Here is a 21,996-nt window from a genome sequence, read left to right on the forward strand (position 1 = left end):
AAAGTCCACAGAATGTGAAACTGAGTTAAAGCTATTTCAAAGAGAAATTCCTTCTGTAAGGCAGACACCAAGCCTATCTGTCCAGCAGGAATGGTCCCTCTAACTTCTTAAGTTAAAGAGAATGGGCTGTTTAACTTCTCTCCCATGGTCTCTGAAAAAAGCACCACGCTAGGCCTATGTGCAGGTCCTCATGCCAAATGACCACCTTGCAGAGAAGTGATAAAGCCACTGTGGGCACTTGGGTGCTGCACAATATTCTAGAACAAGGGTTGGCAACTATAGCCCAGGAGACATGTCCAGCCTGATGCCTGTTTCAGTAAGGTGCACAGCTAAGAATGGTTTTTACATTTTCAAATCGCTGAAACACATCAAAAGTAGAATATGATTTGTGACAAACAAAAATTATGTGAAATTCAAATTTCAGTGTCCATAAATAAAGTTCCACTGGAATACTGGTGATGGGGTTCAGGAATGCTACCCCAAAATATGGCACCTTGGCATATTTAATATTTTAAGCTGAAGGAGCTTGAGAAAAGAGCAGAAACAGGAAAGTCGCTCTGAAATTCCCCCTGCCCTTCTCCCCTGAAACAGGTCATGAAACCCTCACATCAGAGGTGCCCGCCCTATACCAGGAGGAAAGGTGCATCCTTATCTCTGAAGTCAAAACGATGCTGAGAAGAATCCTAGCAAATAAACCTTGCTAAGTTTCCCCCAATTTGTTACACTTAACATCATACTCCTTGACCTATCATATTTCTCCACAACTGTCCATTCTTCATTAAACCTAGCATAAAGATATTTTCTGTTTCTTTGGATCTTCATTTCCTTATGAAGTCTCTTGTGTCATGTAGAACTTATATTAAATAAATTTGTATGTTTTTATCCTGTTACTCTATCTTTGTCAGTTTAATTTTCAAACCCAGCCAGTGACCGTAAGAAAGCTGAGGAAAACTTTTTCCTCCCCTGCACAGCCATGTGATTTGCTTATGTATCGTCTGTACCTGCTATAATGGTAGAGGTTGGTAGTTGTGACAGAGACTGTGTGGCCTACAAAGCCCTCTATCTGTAGTCCATCTGGCCCTCTATAGAAAATGTTTGCTGACTTCTATTCTAGAATACTGGAAGAAAGCATACATATATTCCAAACATCTAATACTACCTAAGGACATCTTCCGTCTATTCCCAAATAACTCACAAGCAAAAGTAGGTGTTAGCTCTTCAAGCAGCATTTCTTCATCACCCAATCCATCACTCTCTTATCAGTCACTCTGTTTTAGAAAAGCACCTCATGGTACTTATTAGCAACTGAACTTATCTAATTTTTATATATATTTTTAACTTTATAAGGTCTGTCCTCCCCATGTTTCCCCAGCAATGAATCCCCCAGAATATGAAGGCAATATGGTGTCATGCTTACCACTATATCTCCAGCTGAGAACAGTGTCTTGTACCTAGTTGATGCCCATTAAATATTAGTTGAATAGAGAATGTGTTTATAAAATCGTCATCCAACATTTTTAGAAATTAATTCAGAAGGATATTATTTCTTATTTCTAGGAATAAATGTCTCCACAAAGTCTCATGTTTTCATTTTAGGATTTATTTAAAAACAATAGATATACTTTCATGAAATAATAGCTCTTCATTCTTCTAACAAGGACCACTTAAACACCAAGTACGCAATTTGCTCAATTTCTCTGTATCTAAGTTTCCTCATTTGCAAAAGTCCTAATGATCCAAGGGTCAGAAATGAAATAATATGTTAAATCACTTTGAGTTGTTGGGGAAAAGATGCTACATAAATTCATGATAATAGTATCACTCGTAATATAATGCCAAATCATTTACATGCTAACACTAGAAGCACATGAACTACTGAAGAAGAAACATGTTCCTATAGATATATTAGACATTTTCTAGGTGCCAGGAAGAGATAGAATATAAAAATTTCAGCTACTGTCAAGCCAAATTAGATCTGATTCTGTGTAGGTGAAGCATCATAGCAAAATTCTTATTACCAATCTCTCAAGCTATATACAAAGGTTCTCAAGAAGTGCTATAATATATAAAACTTGGGAATATTTATTTGGTCCAGTTCTCATCTTCACACCCATCAGAGCTGCTAAGGCAACATCTTTTCAGGCCAAAGATGTCAAAGGAGAAACCCACCTCCTGGAGACAAATTTATGCTTGGATGGAGGGGAGAGTTACTGAGAAGCTGAGGGAGAGACCACTGCATGGAAAGCACAGGAGGAGCGATGAGAGAAGAAAAATATATCAAGCATATTTTTCCAGACAGTGTAAAAGAAGAAAAGAATCTAATAGAAATTAAGTATCTACTAAGTTTCAAAAAATGGTGCTTTATGTTTATTTACTTTTTTTAATTAGGTTTTTTTTTAATTTATTTATTTGGTTGTGCTGGGTCTTAGTTGTGGCAGGTGGGTTCCTTAGTTGCAGCATGTGAACTCTTAGTTGTGGCATGCGTGTGGGATCTAGTTCAGGTATTGAACACGGGCCCTCTGCATTGGGAGCGTGAAGTCTTATCCACTGCGCCACCAGGGCAGTCCCTATTTACTTTTTTAAACCTCAAAATAAACACGTAAGGTCATTATTAGTACCCTAATTTAGAAATGGGGAGACTGAAGTTTAGACAGATCACAACACTAATGAGTGAAGTAGAATTTTTTCCTGGAAATTTCATTCATTCACAAATACTTTTTATGCCCCTTCTCTGTGATCAGTACCAGTCTCAAGTGTCGAGAACTAAGCCAAGTACTGGGGAAAAATGATGAGCTGTCCCCTGCCCTTCTGGAGCTTGCAATGGCTGACACAGGGATTAAATACTCAATTATGTCATTTAACCTTTCACTTAAAATTGTGACGAGTGTTACGAAAGGAATTATGGTGGGACGTTATGGGATGATCAAAGATGACTTCCTAGGAAGTAATACTGAAGCTAAAAGATGATTATCAGTTGCCAGGAAAATGAAAAGGAAGAAGATTCTAGGCTCAAAAAAATAACATTTCAAGGGTTCTGTAACAGGAAAGAACGTGGAATTTGGGCCAATTAATTGAAAGGTCACTGGTGTTGGAGCATCTGCCTCTTTTCTCAAGATACTTCTACAGGGACATTGCTATTATAAATATACAAATCTAAGATGCACAACCTAGACCAGAATATGCATGTTAAGCTTGCATGGACCCGATGCTGGACAAGTCAGCCATTGCCAGAGCACAATGGACATTGCTTGTGTCTTAAGGATTAGGGTCTGTACTCTATAAGTAGTGGGCAGCCGCTAAAGGTTTTTAGCAGGGGAGTGACATAATCAGTTCTGTATTTGAATAAGACCAAGATTTCTGACTTCTGTGAACGTTCTGACAAAACGGATTATAAATAATCTTAAGTAAATTGTGTCTCTTTAGGGCTTCCCTGGTGGCGCAGTGGTTGAGAGTCCGCCTGCCGATGCAGGGGACATGGGTTCGTGCCCCGGTTCGGGAAGATCCCGCATGCCGCGGAGCGGCTGGACCAGTGAGCCATGGCCGCTGAGCCTGCGCGTCCGGAGCCTGTGCTCCGCAACGGGAGAGGCCACAACAGTGTGAGGCCCGCGTACCGGAGGGGGAAAAAAAAAATTATGTCTCTTTAAAAGCATAATACATTGAAAAGACAAATCACATACCCCAATTTTTTGCCATCTATAGTAACAGATACCTTGTTCAACGGCCTTGTTACTCAAAAGGTGGTCCAGGGGATAGCAGCACCAGGAGCAGCATTCCCTGGGAGCTTGTTAGAAATGCAGAATCTCAGGTCCCACCCAAGACCTACTGAATCAGAATCTGCAGTTTTAACCAGCTCCCCAGATAATGTTTTTGCACTGTAAAGTCCAGAAGCCTTGCTTTACATAATCATACCCTACAACCACCCTACCCTCATGGAGACTCAGCACAGACCCTAGATGATAACTGTTTCTGGGACTGTAATAATTCTATGGAGACCACTGATATTCTAGGCTAGTCTGTCATCATTCGCGGATAGGATCCTTGGCTGGAAAGACTAAGGCAAGAACACACAAATACGATTCTACTGTTCTCGGTAAGAACAGGGTACAAATCCAGCAGAGAAACAAATACTGAACAAGTAAGAATACAGATGTTGTCACTAGCGAAAGCAGCCAAAGACATTGAAGTTAGGTGCACTAAGGGTACCAAGAGGGAGCATATTTTTACTTTTGGTCACTTCCTTCAAGACAGTCATGAAGCAGCACTTTGGTCATAAATACTTATAAAATGAAACTCACACACACATAATGTACAATAAAACACCAAGCTTCTGCCACAATATTCCTCATTACCCAAAAGATCAAGAAAACATTAACCATAAAGTCAGAGAATTTGAATTGATTAATTCATTTTAAGTCAACCAAGCCTTTGTAGTGGTGGCAGCCATTTATTTAGAATTTTCTGTAGGTCAGTTTCTTGACTATCTTTTGGCACTTTGTTACAAGGTTGAAAAGTACAGATTGTACTAGCAAAATTATCCATGATAGAGGTTCCTGATAGTTCTCATAAATTGTGCAACCCTGCAATTTTGTAAACTTTCTGTGGCGCTGCCAGGATGCCGTACAAGTGTGGTGGGTGAAAGCACAGTCCCTGCACACCGGCTGTCTGAATCAAATCCTGCTTTGCTGATTATTAGCTGTTGACTTGGACAAACGACTTGATTTCTCTGTGTCTCACTTTCCTCATCTGTAAAATGGAGATGATAATTGTACCTACCACACAGAGTTTGTTTTGAGGATTCAGTGAGTGAACACATTTAAAGACTTAGAAGCCGTGTCTAGAACATGTTAAATATTATGTGTTTGCTAGTTGGTTGTGGTTATTATGTTATTACTGAATATCACCAGAAGCCAAGAAGTTTCACTGAGAGTCATTCTTGAGGCAATGGGCAAAGGAAAGAAAGTTAGTTACACTTCATTCAAATGTCACTAGCAGGAAAAGGCTACCTGCTAACAATTGGGAAATTGCCAAATATTTGTTCTTTTGATGCCACAAGTAAGAAACTGGTTAAGGCCATGTGGCCTCAGTGAGGTAATGTCAAAACAATTGCCCTGGGTTTTTAACGTCACTAATCCAAAATAGTGTCTTACAAATTTAAAATCTTCTATAAACATTTGTACTTGAGAGGTTTTTTTTCCTTCAAATTTAGGATGGCCCATCTTAAAAATAAAACCAACAAACATTACCTTCTCATGCCCATTGAACTTTATCCAAGCTTCCTAGAAGCTTGCAGCCTATGACTTTTTTATTATTAATGAATAAATTAAAATTTTACTATTCATTCATTTACTAAATTTTACTATTTTCTGACCTTCAGTGAAGTTGTATCTCATATTACAAGAAAGTTATTTCCATATAGGCTCAGCTGATTCTTTTTAAAAGAAATAGAAATTCTGATAAATCATTTTCATAGAGCACGACCAAAAGCTACAGATATAAAAGAGATAAACCTCATATATTTTAATCTTTATAATATATGGTTGTCTATCAAAAATTCTCTACCTAACAGAATTTAATAATTGCTTATTGGATGAAGAGGACCTTGTTTTAAAATATGTACAATAAAAATATGTATTTAGGGACTTCCCTGGTTGTCCAGTGGCTAAGACTCTGCTCCCAATGCAGGGGGCCTGGGTTCGATCCCTGTTCAAGGAACTAGATCCCACATGCATGCCGCAACTAAAGAGCCCACACGCCGCAACTAAGAGCCTGCATGCTGCAATGAAGATCCTACACGCGGCAACGAAGATTCCATGTGCCACAAATAAGACTCAATGCAGCCAAATAAATAAATAAATAAAAATAAAAATATGTATTTAAAATCTCTATTCTTATTCCTGAGCCAATTTAACAAAAGTTAAATTTTATCAATTAGACCAAAAAGACACTATTTATAAAGGAAAACTCTCACATAAAAAGCCCAATAGTTATGATGCTTGAAACACCTAATCAGCATATTTTACTCTAAAATTTTGCTTTCCTAAAAATATGATCAAACTTCTAAATTACCAAATGGTGTTCAATGAAAACAAAATCTCTGAAAAAATATTACTATATAAATATATGTATTTTTAGGTGCATAATAATTTCCATCTTAGTCTAGTTAATAAGATTCCCTGAATATACTGTTTCTAAATTAAAGTGACAGGTTTCTACTGCAGCTTAATAAGTCAGCCAGTCAATCAATCGATTAGTAAATTCTGTCACTTCATCCTTACAATATTTGAAGTAGCTAATAAAATTCAATACAAGACAATACCAAGGCAGTTATGTAACCCTGATCAAACACCTAACAACCTCTGCAAAAACTGATAGATATTTGAGCAGGTTGGGTAAATACACTTCTGTATTCCGTAAGAACCAGAACTGAAGGAGATACAATATAGTACCTTTAGTAACCTGTAAGTCCCTCAAAAACAATATCACGTTATATGTACAAAAGGTAGATGTAATATTTTTGGTAAGTAAATGTGGAATTTTTTTGTAAGAAAACATGGTTAAATATTCATTTAACCACAGTTGCTATTCCTGTACTTAGTGGCTATATCAGTATAGTCCAATGTTTGATCACAATTGTTTTTCCAGGCTGTTCTATATAACTTTATCAAGAGGAAACCATTTCTCTTCTGGGACCATGCCCATGAGTTTCATGAGTTATATTAGAGTAACTCTCCAGTCATGTCAGATACTATCTGTGTTGTGTAGTCACCTTGCCTGAAAGCTCAGATTATAAAGTTTAATGGAAGCTCCATATTTTATATTCTAATGGATCACTGGCCAATCACTGGACTTTTTCTGTAAAAAGCACTGTGTTAGCTTGAGGAGGAATATGAAAATAAAAATCTATGATCAACACTAATTTCCACTAATAGCTGGAAAGAACAGTTAAATGCATGTGCACTGGGGTGTCCTGGTTGATTCAACCTGAGACTGGACAGATTACAGTTTTTGCAGATACCCCTGGTCCATTCCAGGATTTAATTTGCAAGAGTATTTGTATAGAAGGGTAAGGGAAAGAAAGCTCCAGCTGGGTTCAGAATCCTGGGTTACCCACCATTTATCAGCTACATGTGTCTCTTGGAAAATAACATTATCTTAAACTCTAATGTTATTTTTAACATGATGAAAATAATTGTATTTACTTTATAAGGTTTTAAGAATCACAGTGCCTGACAACTAATAAGTAAACAATATATGTTGGCTACTTGAGCAATTAGTTTCCCTAGCACCTGTTTTCCCTTTAGGAGAGTGGAGTTATAGATATTGAAGGTAAAGATAATGTTTTCAGTTCAACTCTGTAAGATTTAAGGCCCACAGAGTACGGCTTGGGGGCTAAGAGAATAAAGACAGATTCAGGGTTTCGAGGAGAGGTAACCTCTGAACTTCTCCTTGGAACACAGTGACACTGGAGGAGTTGTAGTGACCTTTGGAACCACAAGATTTTATGAATTTGAGAGCACCAGGAGAGAAGCAAAGGGCTCAGTAGTGAGGCACTTCCCCTAAGTGGCTTTTGGGAAGCAAACATCAGGGTGTACAGAAGAGAAGAATATGGGGAACTGGTCATGAGCAGATCTGAGAAACCAAAAATTCCAGACATGACTGGAACAATCTGGACTGGGAATGCTATGAACCTCATCTGTATACCAACAGGCTGGTTGGGCCTGGTAACATTTGCCTCATTCATATACAAATATAATAACAATACAAGGCAGAGTAAGCTAAGGGCAGCAGCCACCATAACAGACACCGTGAAGTTCAGGGGAGGGAGGGAGACATCAGTGTGAGCTACAGTGTTCAGAGATCTGGAACATCAGTGGCCTTTGCCCATTGGTGGAGGCTGGGTTGTCTATGGAGGGTCTTTCAAGGAGGAAAAATGGGTGAGCCAAGGTGTGGAAGGAGCATGTGCCTGGGGCTTTGGGGACAATGGCTGAAATGGGTGTGTATGTGTGTTTGTGTGTGATTGCGCGTGCGTGCGCACACATACACAAGAGAATAGTGGGGAAAAAGCTTACAAAACTAGTCTGGGGCCATATTTGAATGGCCAAAGGACAGGGATTTGTTCCTGTAGGTTGATGGGGAACTAGAGAAAAAAGATTTTGATTAGAGAAAACTATACTGAAACTAGTGATTGATAAAAATTAATCTGGCTACACGTATAGTATAGAACAGAAGAAATGTGTAGGGGTATGTGAAGATGGTTAGAAAACTCTTTATAGATGTAGCAGGAGAGCAGTAGGATATACTATGAGACTGGCATAACATTACTTACCATTTTCTAAAATAGTACTTACAGGGGAAGAAAGAAAGTCTAATTAAGAGAAGTATGGTCCTCTATTACTCCTCAATTTCCATTCATAATTTTCTCATGATTACTTCTCCATGCCTCAGTGATATGGCTGTAAGCCATGCTTGCTTGTTCATAAGTTATATAAGCATTCTTCATGATCCACTGAAATGTCTAATGTGGCTCTAAAGCAATCTCTCTCTCCCTTTCTCTCTCTCTCGCTCTCTCTCTCTCTCTTCTGTTTTGGACATATAACTGTGTTCCCATAATATTCTTAGGCATTTCAAACCCTATATATTGATATATTTCTATATTATGATAGTTTATGATAGGACAGTATTATATAAAAATATTTTTTGCCCTCATTCAGAATCCCTGAAAAAAATCTTTCCAATAGGTTTATAAAGTTACTCAATATTTTGCCTGCTGCTAACCCCACTGACTATTGATATAATGCAGTTGGTTTCATCCCTCTGCCAACATTCAAGTAGGAAAAAAATTCCATTCAACTTGAGCAATGACTGGGTTTTTTCAGGACATTCTCATAACTACAAATACTCACTTGAGCTCTTTAGCAAGATTCTCAGTAAAAGACCATCATGATGCAGTAGGGTTTCCAGAAGCAGGTTCCAATTACAGCCTGGCTGGGATAACAGCAGTTTCAACTGACCCTCGGCTGTCAATCGTCCAGCTGATGGAGTCCTTTCAAAATGCAAGATAAAGATGGAGTAATGAAGTTAATTTATCTATGAAATTAATAGCTTTAAAGTACAGATGTAATGCTAACTCCTTTAAATGTCAATTCCTCCCAGATTACTGTGAAAATGCTTTCATGCTTGCTTACTTTAGGGCTGCTCAGGGAAGGAATTACATTTAATCTCTACTAGCTAAAAGCAAATTAACATTTGGTAACCTGCCAAATTTAAAACTGATACAAAATAACCATGCGTATATTTCATGGAACTATGTCTGTTTTAGCTTCATGGAGCAAATAAAAATTATTTATGCATTTTTTAATGCATTTATTTGTTCATTCAACAAATACATGAGTGCCTACTATGTGCTATTAACTTCTTTCATTATTCATGGAGAGAAGTTACAATGTGTTTTGGCTACTAATTTGCCATGTACTGTGATTGCTGATAAAATGAAAGGAATTCAAAGCTTCTGTCAAAGGTCAACCATAATCTAATTATTTAATATGTAAAGCCTTAAATCAACATGCAATTATCAGAACCACTCTAACAGTCACACTGCTACCTACTTGGGTAATCAGTTTATCAAAGAGAAATAATTCCAAGGCAAATAAGCTTCTACTTGGGAAATTATAATCAGTGTTGAATAGAAAATTAAAATCAGGTCCCCCACATCACCACATTAATTTACCAGTGAATCTGCAAGAGATAAGGAAATAAGGTAGAAACTGAACACTGATAACATTATTCACTTTTTCCTTCTAAAGTCTCAAGGTTTAGACTGGCTAAAGGTCACAGCATCTGATATCAACTTACAACTACAACAAAAAAATGGCAGGAAATGACCACACTCAATCTGATTGTGGAGATAAGGGTTGTGGGACTAGGGTGGCACTGGGAAGGAAAGATGAGACTGAGAAATGTAAAGGTGTGAATGAGAAGACCATATGCTTTAGCGTGGAAGAAAGCGGAACAAAGAGTATCACTGAGAGAGACGATTTGCAGCATCGTTTCCAGATGAAATGTACTGAGTGGTGAACCATCATCATAGTCTAGAGCAAAGGTTTCCAAAGCTTGGGCCCTGGACCAACAGCATCAGCATCACCTGAGAACTTGTTTTTGGGTTTTTTTAAATAAATTTATTTTATATATTTATTTTTGGCTGCATTTGGGTCTTTGTTGCTGCGTGCAGGCTTTCTCTAGTTGCGATCAGTGGGGGCTACTCTTCGTTGCAGTGCATGGGCTTCTTACTGCGGGGGCTTCTCTTGTTGCAGAGCACGGGCTCTAGGAGTGCGGGCTTCAGTAGTTGTGGCATGCAGGCTCAGTAGTTGTGGCTCGCGGGCTCTAGAGAGCAGGCTCAGTAGTTGAGGCACACGGGCTTAGTTGCTCTGTGGCGTGTGGGATCTTCCCAGACCAGGGCTTGAACCCGTGTGCCCTGCATTGGCAGGCGGCTTCTTAACCACTGTGCCATCAGGGAAGCCCTGAGAACTTGTTAAAAATGCAAATTCCCAGGTCTTACCCCATCAGAAATTCTGGGAATGGGTCCCAGAAATCTGTGTTTTAACAAGCCCTCTCCAGGAGATTCTGATGCACACTAAGGTTTGAGAACCACTGTGGAAGGCAGTGCTTTCTGGAGCACAGGTAGCAGGGATAGGCCTAGTTGGTATTATCTTTCCTGCCTCTGTGCCTTTGTGCCCATACAGGTCCACCTTGGCTGCCACCTGAGCAGCAACCACCAGATGACCCTATACTTAATCTTACGCATCCTTCAATTTGCCACAAAAATATCACTTTCTCTGTAGAGTCTTCACTAAAACTTTCTCTCCATAGCAGTCTATCTCACTCTGAATTAAAGAACTGATGGCAAGTATGCAGATTTTAGCACTTTATTATTTCATCAATTAAAGCTTTATCTCTCCACTCAGATTCAAGCCTTGTGAGCACACTTGTTTTACACCCCAAAGCTCTTACCAATGAACTAAGCACATTTAAGGCTCTGTCAATGTTAGCTGATTGACTCATATGCTCATAAATGGGTAGATAAACTCTTAAAAAAAAGAGGATGCTTTGCCAAAATGCTGCTTTAAACAAAAGTGAGAGGATCTGAAGATGTAAAATGAAATTTAAAAGCATCTCCCCTTTGGTTTGGCTTGGGGCATTTGGAACATCTCACAACCTTATGATGCACAAAATCACCTGAACTTTGGACCAACACAGGCTTCCCATGTGAGACTGATAACATAACTCAAAACGGAGAAACTCCCTGGCAATTGGTGAGGCAGTGTTAGCTAGATGGGTGGTGGAGAGAGAAGCGGGGAATTATTTAACCCTCAGACCAGAGGAAACAGGTCTGTCAGTTCAGCAGTTCTGAATTCCTTTGGGTATTCCCAGATTGGTCTGGCTCTTGCAGAAAATCCAAACATGGTGCCAGAGGAAGAAACCACTAGGTGAGCCTTTTGGACTGAAACACTGAAGCAGATCCTCACAATGGCTGTCCCTGTTTCTATCCTAAACCCCAACTGCTGACTTCAAGAAACTTGCTTGGGGTCTGGTAGATGAAAAGCAGCTAGTTGGTAGTAAGCTGTGTATCAAAATTGACTTAGTTTTTTTTAACATTTCCTACCTATGGATTTTGCTTGAGTTGAGTGCTGACTTAAGGATACATTTAATGAACTGAAAGATCCAGTTTGATGGAGTTTAGGAAAGGAAGGGGATTGTTGAGAGACAATTTGAAGAAGGAAGACAGGGGCCAGTTCATAGAGGGTCTCATTAGCCAAGGTGGGGACTTTGGACCTGTTGAAGAATTTAAGGCAGATGAGTTTCCTGACCTGGCTGCAGTATGGAGGTGAATTGGAGGGAGGGTTGTGTTTTTGCTCAGTCCTTTAGACATGTAATGAGACAAAATAATTTGAATGTCATTTCATACCACTTATTTGAATACCTGGTTATAAACAAAACTTCTCATTTACCAGATGGGAAGCTGTTTGTTGAAATGTACCTCAATTCTTGGATCTTTCAACTTATCACAGATTTTGAAATGTACAGTAGAATGACTCACTATAAGGAAAAATAAAAGATTACAAACATTCCTCAGTCACTAAGCTCCGAGTAATAAACGCATTGAGGAGTCGGCACTGGGCATATGGGGAAGCATATGTTCCCTCATCCTTTGAGCTGGAGGAGCTGTGAAAGTGAGATTAGCCTTACAAAAAATGACAGAAAAGGAAATTTTTAATATATGTATATATGTATCAAATATGTACATGTTGACTTCCACTATAATACAAAGAAGAGAACAAAATTTATAAATCCACTGGAATGCATAAATCTTGTATTAGGAGACAGGACAAATTTATGGCTGGGTTATATCAGGCTTATACTCTAATTAGTGCTGCACTTCTGGGGCATGAAAAGGCCTAAGGAATTTTTCAAATCCAGGCAATGTTGGGGTTCAGTCATTATTAGTTTATGAAACTAACAAATTATTTTTAGAGAATCATTGTTCAAAATCTTGGCTGTATTTGGGTGTGTTTACTTTATGAAAACTTATCAAGTAGTTCACTTGTAATTTCTGCAGTTTTTTAGTATGTGTTCACACTGCAGTAGAAAATTTATAAAATCTTAGCCCTGTCAGTACACTATGGCTTGACTTCCAACCACAGTTGTGTGTGGGGCACAGGGCAAGCAAAGACTCTGTAGGAGGTTCAGACTGCAGTAAGAGCAGCCTCACTGCTCAGGTCACATGACCTTGGGAGTCACTGCTCCTACCATATACTTAACATGCAGAAGCTGTCAGACTAGGGGAACATTGGAATGGACTCTGAAATGCACAGCTTGGGGATAACACCGAGCAGTGTTGGGCACTGTTCTTCAACACTTGGTATTTACTTTAAATGAACAGCCATTATATGGTTCTATGTCCCTAAGAGAAAAACCATATGGGTCCAGGAGCCACAGGTTGAAAGTCCTCTCCGAAGGATACTAGAAGCCACCTCCTCACCAGAGTTCCTGATTATCCACTAGGAATTTAATTTGTGTTTTCCATTCCCATAACTCCCCATAGGCTCTGGGTGAGTGAAGGTCCTGGTTTCTGTGGTGGGGTGACTTGGAAAATGCACACCTCTACCAGGGGATCATGAATAAATCCACTAAACCTAATGTTATAGCTGCCTTCTAGTTATTTTTGGATTCCCATGCCAGCAGTCTAGCAGGCGAAGAAAGGAGCTACTATATTGGTAAGGGTAATAACCCTGATTATCACCGAGGAGCTAGGGTTGCTACTGCATATGGAGAGCAGGGAGGAGTATGTCTGTAACTCAAGGGATTCACCAGGGCACCTCTTGATGCTCTCATGACTGGTAATAACCGTAAATAGGTGACCAAAGTAACCACATTCTGATAAGGGAATGGTAGTTATGGTTCAACATCTCGAGGATGAAGGTCTATGTCTATGCTAGGGAAGCAACATACGCAAGCAGATGTGATGACCGAGGGGAAGGGGAAGCTAGAATAAGTGGTAGAGGAATGTAATGATGATTAGCATTTGCAGACTCAGGAATAATGGAAGCAGGAGACACTCTAACTTGTCCCATTAACTCAACCATAATAAAACTTTTTTTTTTTTTTGACCAGCCATCACCTTGAAGAATCAATGATAAGGCCCAGAGAACTTAACATCAATAATGAGTGGATTTCAGTGGTGCAAGGGTTAGAACAAATGTCAATGTCCCCACATCCTCTTGCCCTTACCACTCAGTTGACAATGGCCGGCCTTTTGCTGTCAGAACCTGCATTTCTCTACCTTCCAGCAATACAGGTTGGAAGTACCAGCAAATTAACACTTCCAGAGCAGCCTTCAACCAACGATGGATGAAAACTGCTAATAAATTCCTCAGCATCCTTGTTGCCCTGGCGGGAAAACTCTGAGATGTGCCTTTCCCACTGGCTCCAAGAATTTCCCCTGAAGGTGTAAGTTCTAGTTACTCCTGTGGTAGTTGGCTTGATTACACTAATCTTTATTTGCTGTCTTTCTTTCTTTGTCTCACTTATTCATTCCCCTCTAGTGTTTCGTTCACTTAGAAAATAAACTAATTTTACTTTAATCCTTGTCTCAGGGTCTGCTTCTTGGGGAAATGCAAAATAAGACCTGCATGGAGACACTTAGGACTCATCTCACTTAATGTATGTTTCAGGAATATTACGAAAATAGTCCAAGGTCATTTCATTAATAAATACGGCAACTGGACTTTGAATCCAGGTTTTTCTGACTTCAGAACCCACGATTATTCCACTACTCCATGTTTCCTTCCATTCAACCTGGTTGATATTTGGTGGGTAAGTTGCATTTTCCAGCATTGAGGGTGTTTGGCTCTATTCAACCTCCTGATTGAGGATACCATGTTTTTGACTCAAACTCGGGTTTGTGGTCTCAAGGCTGATTCCCAAATTGGAGCCATGTTATTTAAGGTATCTAGGGACTGATTTTGACCAGATGGTTCCTGTCACGGATTACTGGGCCAAATTTATGCCAGAGACCATAAGTTACATGATTCAGAGAACAAAGGCAAGGGCATAACTAAAGAGAAACTGAGAGTGAAAGCCCTAAAGTGGGATAATGAAAGCAGAGGAGGAAAAGCTCCGTACTACTATACTACTTTTGCCTTTCCAAAACTAATCCTTCCAAATCTTTCCGGGGAGACAAATATTTAAAACAATTCTAACATTTTCTCTTTAGTACCTGGGGAAAAAAGCTGAGGGGGGAAAACAAAAACCCAAAGTATTTTCTTCATCACTTTAATCAAGAATGTGCAAAATATATGTAGTTATAACATTGAAAATGTTTGCATACATTTTAATCTCTATAATGGGTATAGCCATGTCTCTATGATATTTATAATTAGAGATGATTCAATAAATAGAAATCAGACAGGGGTCACCTGCATGTTTATATATAGGATTTGCCTTGATTTTTAATAACTTTGTCCACTGAGGTAAACTGATACTCTTAAAGAGTCTCAGTTTTTCAGAGTTGATGGTATCCACACTACCTGGTATGCAACTTAAAGGATAGGCATTCAACCTGTGAGGATATGAATTATTTCTTGATTTTAGTAAATTAAACTTTTTCACTTGGGATGACCCCATTTCTCGAAAATCACCCAAAGATATATTAGTGCCCCAAACTCATAGCCCTAGCTCCACACTTTAGTGTTACACAGGTTAGTGTACCTTATTTCTAAAAATACACAAGAATCTAATTTTAATTTTAAAAATAATGTTGATACTACATGTCAGCCATCACTTTTGGACTCCCCCAGAAGTCCCCTAGCACCTGAGTCAATAAGACACTGGAGACTACTAAATCACTTAACCATCCCTTTAGAGGAGCAGAAGTTATCTCTCTGGAGCCTTTAACTATTATTGGTCCTTGTCTACCAGATAATAAATATCCTGTTACAGGAGTTCAAGAAAGGTCTCCCCTGGCATCACACTTCTGATAAGTGCAGAGACTCAATGAGAAAATAGTTCAATATTCTTTCCACTTTATCATACTTGGAGCTGGTCCTTTTAACATGTTTGGATAATTGATAAGACCTTCCACTTTCTGAAACATACAGCTCTTTACTAACAGAGCAGTACTGAATGATTGTTTAGTAAGCACTTACGTGATGGGTGCCTTGTAGGCACATTAGCTAATTAAATCCTCATAACTCTGCCATGAGAATATCTCAGAAGCTAAGGGAAGAAGATGTTTCAAGATGGGGGAAGTAGACAATGGTATTATGTGCTGTTTTCAAGTAGATCAATAAGATCATACTGTATTTATGTCTTAACTTCCTCACAAAAATATAAACTATTTAACTAACTTTCCAAATCACAAAACTATACAGGTCTGCAAACCTTGTCTGTCTAATGTGAAAACCTACAGTTGTTTCTTATTATCTCATTGCTGGTTCCATTGCTATATTCTTATTTATATAATAGCTTTAAACCATAATAGAAAAGGAAAGATATGTAGAAATATCTAGCTATATCAAGTAACCAGCTCACCTGACATTTTCATTTCTTTTAGTAACTGCTCCACAAACATATGACTTTTTCTCTGAAAATCTTTTCAAAGATCCAGCTGCTTGTCCATCCACACTCTGGAACAGCCATGTTAGAGCTTTGGTGTTCAAAAGCTCCCATTACTTCTCCCCTGACTGTTGGCTCCAGGTCAAAGCTTGGCACCGCATCAGAGTACAAGTTCTCTAAGCTTTTCTCTTCAGTCCTATGGAACAGCCTGACAGCAGCAGCTGGGAGACCAAAGTTCTCTTTTGTCCTCCTCCCCAGATGTTCTCTCCTGAGGATACTAGAAGCCACCTCCCCAACAAGAGCTTTCTTCCCATCACTGAGCTTGACCACTCAGATCAAATGTTTGAAAAGAGTTAAAAGTACCATTTAATGTGGCAATATCTGAAACAATACTACAATAACTCATTTGTTCCTTAATTCACTTAGTCATTAAACCAACATTTGTTGGCTGATTTCTGTGTGCAAGGCCATGGAGACACAACAGTAAGTAAAAAACAAACCCATTGTTTTTACAGAATTCAGCAGGGAATACATGCATGGTTTAAATGGTCATACAAATGAAGATAAAATTACAACCATAACAACTCAATCAAGAAAAAGCAAAAGATGCTATTAGAAGATGTAGTGAGAAGAAGTACGCTAGTCTTTGGGGTTGATGAAAGGCTTCCCTACAGAAGTCACACTGAGATAGGAACTGAGATAGGAAGATACATTGACATTACTAGATGAAAGGGGAAGAAGACCTTTGAAGGAAAGGGAAAAGCATGTGCAAAGATCCTGTGGCAGAATGGTACATTTCATGGCAAGGAAATGTGAAAAAGGTTAATGTGTGAGGAGCAAAATCACAGAGTAGTGTGGTATCAGAAGAGGTTGCAGAGGAGGGTAAGCCACATCTATGTAGGTTTTACAGGCCATGGTAAATTTTTTGTGCATGCTTAAGGATAAAGGGGAATTCATGGAGGGCTGTGAGCTATAAGTGTGAAATGATAAAACTTAGTTTTGAAAATAGATTTTGGTTTGAGAAGTCTCTGGCTATAGTTTGGAGAATATTGGAGTCAACATATACACGGGAGGAAACCAAGGAGCCACTGCAGTAGTCAGGAGAGAGGTGATGCACTAAGGCGAAGGTGGTACTATGGAGAACAGATATTAGGGGCTAAAATTAACGAGAGTTAGTAATGAACTGGATCTAGTAGAAGAGAAAGAGGGAGGTATTCGGGTTACCTTCTGGTCTCTGCCTTATACAATCACATGCAGGTACAATTAGTCAAAATGGGGGGAAATGAAAGAGGATCAGTTTGGAGGGGAGTATCCTAAGTTCAATTTTTGTCATGTTGAGTTTGAGGTATCTCTGTGCTCATCAGGTATAAACCTGAGGAAGACATTCATGTACGATTCACATCCATGAATATATAGGTCTGTAGTCCTAGAAGAGACTGAAAGCAGAGATTTGAATTGGGGGCCACTTAAAAAGTACATGAAACCACAGACATGTGTGAGTTCACCTACAAAAGGTTCTATGATAGAATGCTAAAGATTTTCAATATTTAATAGCCAGGCCAAAGTAGATGAACCTGCAAAGAAATTTTATTGGCTATCTCTTCCCTCACCACTTATACCTAGCATATGCCTTACTTGGAGAAAAATTTTAAAATGCATTTATTGAAAGAATGAATGAACACATCTTGGTAAACTGCGTAAATGGGAAGACCCACATAGCATATAATATAATGAAGCCAAAGGTAGTTTAATATTTAGGGAGGGGAAAAAAAGCATATAAGTCCAAAACAGGATTACATTGAGTAAAACCATAATGGAAACAAAAGCATAGTAGAAAGAAATATCCACAGCTCAGAATGGACTGGCCATGAATCAAAACATCATGTCATCATAAAAGAAAATGAGCAGTGTAAAATGAATGGACTGTTCACTCACACTGATTATGCTACTTGGATTCAGTGTCCAGTTATGACCTCCTTAGCTAAGGAAGACCTGAAAAGTATTTGGAACTACGGAAAGAACCACAAGATGATGAAAGTTGGGAAAATAATAAGAAAAAAACTTTATAATGCAACAGTATAATTGACTAAGATAGTATTCTTTCTTGAACATTTATATGAAAGTACAGTGTGCTGTCATAGTATTAACACTGAGATGAATATATTCTCCACATACCTTAGTTTAATCTAGCATGAAACTGATTACCCTTTCTAAATCAACTCACATTGTTAGCCTGTAACACTGCTAGGGATAATGAATATAATATATTTTACTTATTGCTTTGAAAATACATATATTTTCCCTAAAGCAAACTCTTCTAAACTCTATTCCAGGAGTTCTAGGAGAACATGAAAAATTCTATTTTTACCAATTTATATACTTGGTAGGCATTCTCTAGTAACCCTATAGACAAATTTACGGTGCATACAACTATTTATGCATTTCTAACTCTTATTGTAAGTCTTAATTTCATGTCCTCCTTGCTCTGTTTCTTCCTTCTCACCTACTTTTAATTCATTATCTTAATATATTTAATACTATTAAAAGCCAACTTAAATCTTTCTGAAACAATGCACAGGTGTAAATAAATGAGCAAATAGGTGACTAAATTACTAAGATACGTCATAATATTAAATATTTTAATCTCATCCTCACCCTTTCCAAAAAAAAAAGCATAATATATTTTTAGTTTATCATCATTCAACCCATGTGTATTTCCCTGAACAGTTCATTTTAGTTGCTAAGGTGAGGAATGGAGTTTTGGAGGATAATTTAAGGGTGAAAAACACACAGCAACAGCTGATTTATGTGAGGAAATGGATGGAAAGGTAAAGATTTTTAAGGTCACATGATGGTGGTCTAGGAATTCCCATTGCAATGCTTGACAAATGCAAATAAATAAGTTGAGTTATTTTGAAACTACTTTTATTGCTATCCTGGGTTCCTCTGTTCTGAACATGTTGGATCATGAATCACATGGATCATGTCTTTCTGTGCAGATTATATGGAACTGTTAGAGAGAATAACTGTCAGAAAGTCAGGGTAGAAGGGTTCATACTGTACTTGCATGGAGAATTTAAAAAGGCAAGATAGAGAACCAAGGGCATTTCAGGAGCGAAAATTACATAAATAAAGGCTCAAAGTTGAGAGTAAGCAATAAATAAAAGTTAAAATTGTAGAATAACTGTGTCTTAAAGACAAGAGAGAAGACTGACAACTGGAGCGGAGAAGTGTTGGGTGCTCCAGGAAACAAGCCAGGCAGTGTAGGAGAAGCAGAAGCTACTGTAGGTTCTTGAGCAGTAGAACGGTATAACAAAAACAGTTTTTAAAACATGTTAAATAATAGTAAGATGGACCAAGGTTGTTGCAATGGGTTGTAGAGAAAGACTGCTTCTAAGAGAACTGTGGGAACGAATCAACTGAACATGATAATACAGTAGGAATAGGCAACAAGCAGCTCAATATGGAAAGCAGAATCAAGATTCTACCCTTGAAGTGTTTAAGAATGATGTGTTCCTTATAGAAAAGACCATGGTTAGGGGACAAGGGAAGAGTGAAAAGAAGGATCTGTTGAAGACATTATGCTGGGTTTCCAGTAATACAGTGGGTCATTCAAGAAATATGGGCAGCCGGACATAGAATGTTGGGGTAAAGGAAGTGCCCAGAGCTAGAAATCCTCTGTAGAGCAGTTACAGGGTAATACCTGTGAATCAAAGAGCATTTAAAAAAATGAGGTTTCTTTTAAATTTTTTTAATCTTAATAAAATTAAGCTGCTTTCATTATAGGAAATTTGGAAAGTGCCCAGATAAAAATCCATATAAACATGTAAACTATAAGCTCTCTAGCATAGAGTTTTTTGTTTGTTTGTTTGTTTGTTTGTTTGTTTGCGGTACGCGGGCCTCTCATTGTTGTGGTCTCTCCCGTTGCGGAGCACAGGCTCCGGACGCACAGGCTCAGCGGCCATGGCTCACGGGCCCAACCGCTCTGCGGCATGTGGGATCTTCCCGGACCGGGGCACGAACCCGCGTCCCCTGCATCGGCAGGCAGACTCTCAACCACTGCACCACCAAGGAAGCCCCTAGCATAGAGTTTTTATATCCTTTCAATATTTGTTTTTCTCTACATACTTTTAAAATGCTATGTGTAGAGTAGTACGGCATAGTTCAACACTTCTCAATTGTGTGCCATCTTGCAATAATTGTTCATCCCCTGGGAAATGGGGGCTCCCATATGATGCAGGTTTGGGGAATCTGCCTACTAGATCCCTCCCTTGGAGATAAACACTATACATTAGTATATCAGGGCTCCTGCAAGTCGAACGATAAAGAGACTTTACATAATGAATAACTGACAATCTTAGATTTTTCTTGCACGACTGTTAACGTCATCCTGGACTGCTCTCCCTCTGAAAGGTGGAGATGCAGCTGTCAGGAGCTCGGGCTTTGGAAGCAGACAAGCCGAGGTTCAGAGTCTGCCTCCCAGATTTGTTCTCTTCAGAAAGTTGCTACCTGCACATCACTTTACTCTCCATGAAAGAAGCACATGAGTACTTATTTCAAAGACTGGTGTGAAGTTTGAAAAAGATAATGTACATGAAGCACTGGGCATGTCAGGTTCACAGTTATCACTCTAAAAACTGGGCTGGCTTTGATTACTACAACACTACTAACCTGCAGTTTTCCTTTGAGTATAAATCACAATGATTTGTCATTTAATATTTTTCAAAATCAACCTTTTTAACGACGCCACAGTAGTCTATCGCATGGCTAATCCATAGGTGATTTGTCTAATTCCATACTGTGAGACATTTATTTCCATGTTTTCCTTTTACAAATAATGCTTCGATGAATATCCTTGCATATAAAACTTTCTCAGCAGCTCTGATTAATTCCTTATGATTGATTCCTAGCAATGGAATTGCTGATAAAGGGCCATAAATATTTTTAAGGTGGGCCTCTCACTGCTGTGGCCTCTCCCGTTGCGGAGCACAGGCTCCGGACGCACAGGCTCAGCGGCCATGGCTCACGGGCCTAGCCGCTTCCGCGGCATGTGGGATCTTCCCGGACCGGGGCACGAACCCGTGTGCCCTGCATCGGCAGGCGGACTCTCAACCACTGCGCCACCAGGGAAGCTCTATTTTTAAGGTTTTTGATACAGTTTTATTATATTGCTTTCCAAAAAACTTGTATCAAATTGCATTTCCACTGTGGGCTGAGCAGTCACCACTATGTTCTAATCTTTGCATTAGGATAATAGTGAAGATTGATGGCTACAATCAAGCAGAAAGAAAGAAAAGTCTTATTACACTTACGTTTGCTTTAGGTATAGAAAAGAGAAAGAAATTAAATATAAGAAGCTATTTGAAAGATAAACCCATTTACACGCTGACTTCCCAGGCCTCTAGATGGGCTGAACAGAGCAAGCCTGGAGGTGGAAGTCTTATCAGCTATGCTTAAAGAGGTAACTCCACTGGTTATAGAGTAAGATAAAAGCAGGCAATAAAAGTAGATTAAACAGGTGACGCAGTGGTTGAGAGTCCGCCTGCCAATGCAGGGGACACGGGTTCGTGTCCCGGTCTGGGAAGATCCCACATGCCGCGGAGTGGCTGGGCCCGTGAGCCATGGCCACTGAGCCTGCGCGTCCGGAGCCCGTGCTCTGCAATGGGAGAGGCCACAAGAGTGAGAGGCCCGCGTACCAGAAAAAAAAAAAAAAAAAAGATTAAACAGATGTGATAGTAACATGGAGAACAAATATGTTTAGAAGTTTGGGAACTCATCAAAATGAAACAGGTTGTTTGTTTAACTCACACTGTAAAAGATCCAGTTGTTTAATGTGTTACCTTTGCAATAACGAATATTAAAGTCAGCTATTTAATCCTTAAAGAG

At 39.0% G+C, this 21,996-nt stretch overlaps 1 protein-coding gene across 1 annotated transcript in view; it reads right to left on the bottom strand.

Annotated features, from left to right (window-relative positions):
* Positions 1-21,996, bottom strand: part of KIAA0825 — a 398,890-nt gene that overhangs the window by 233,454 nt on the left and 143,440 nt on the right. The window contains 2 exon segments of the mRNA XM_079918575.1: positions 8,904-9,079; positions 9,081-9,127. Coding sequence (XP_079774701.1) covers positions 8,904-9,079; positions 9,081-9,127 — 223 coding nt within the window.

This window comes from Stenella coeruleoalba, assembly GCF_951394435.1.
Source record: "Stenella coeruleoalba genome assembly, chromosome: 3".
Taxonomy (NCBI): domain Eukaryota; kingdom Metazoa; phylum Chordata; class Mammalia; order Artiodactyla; family Delphinidae; genus Stenella; species Stenella coeruleoalba.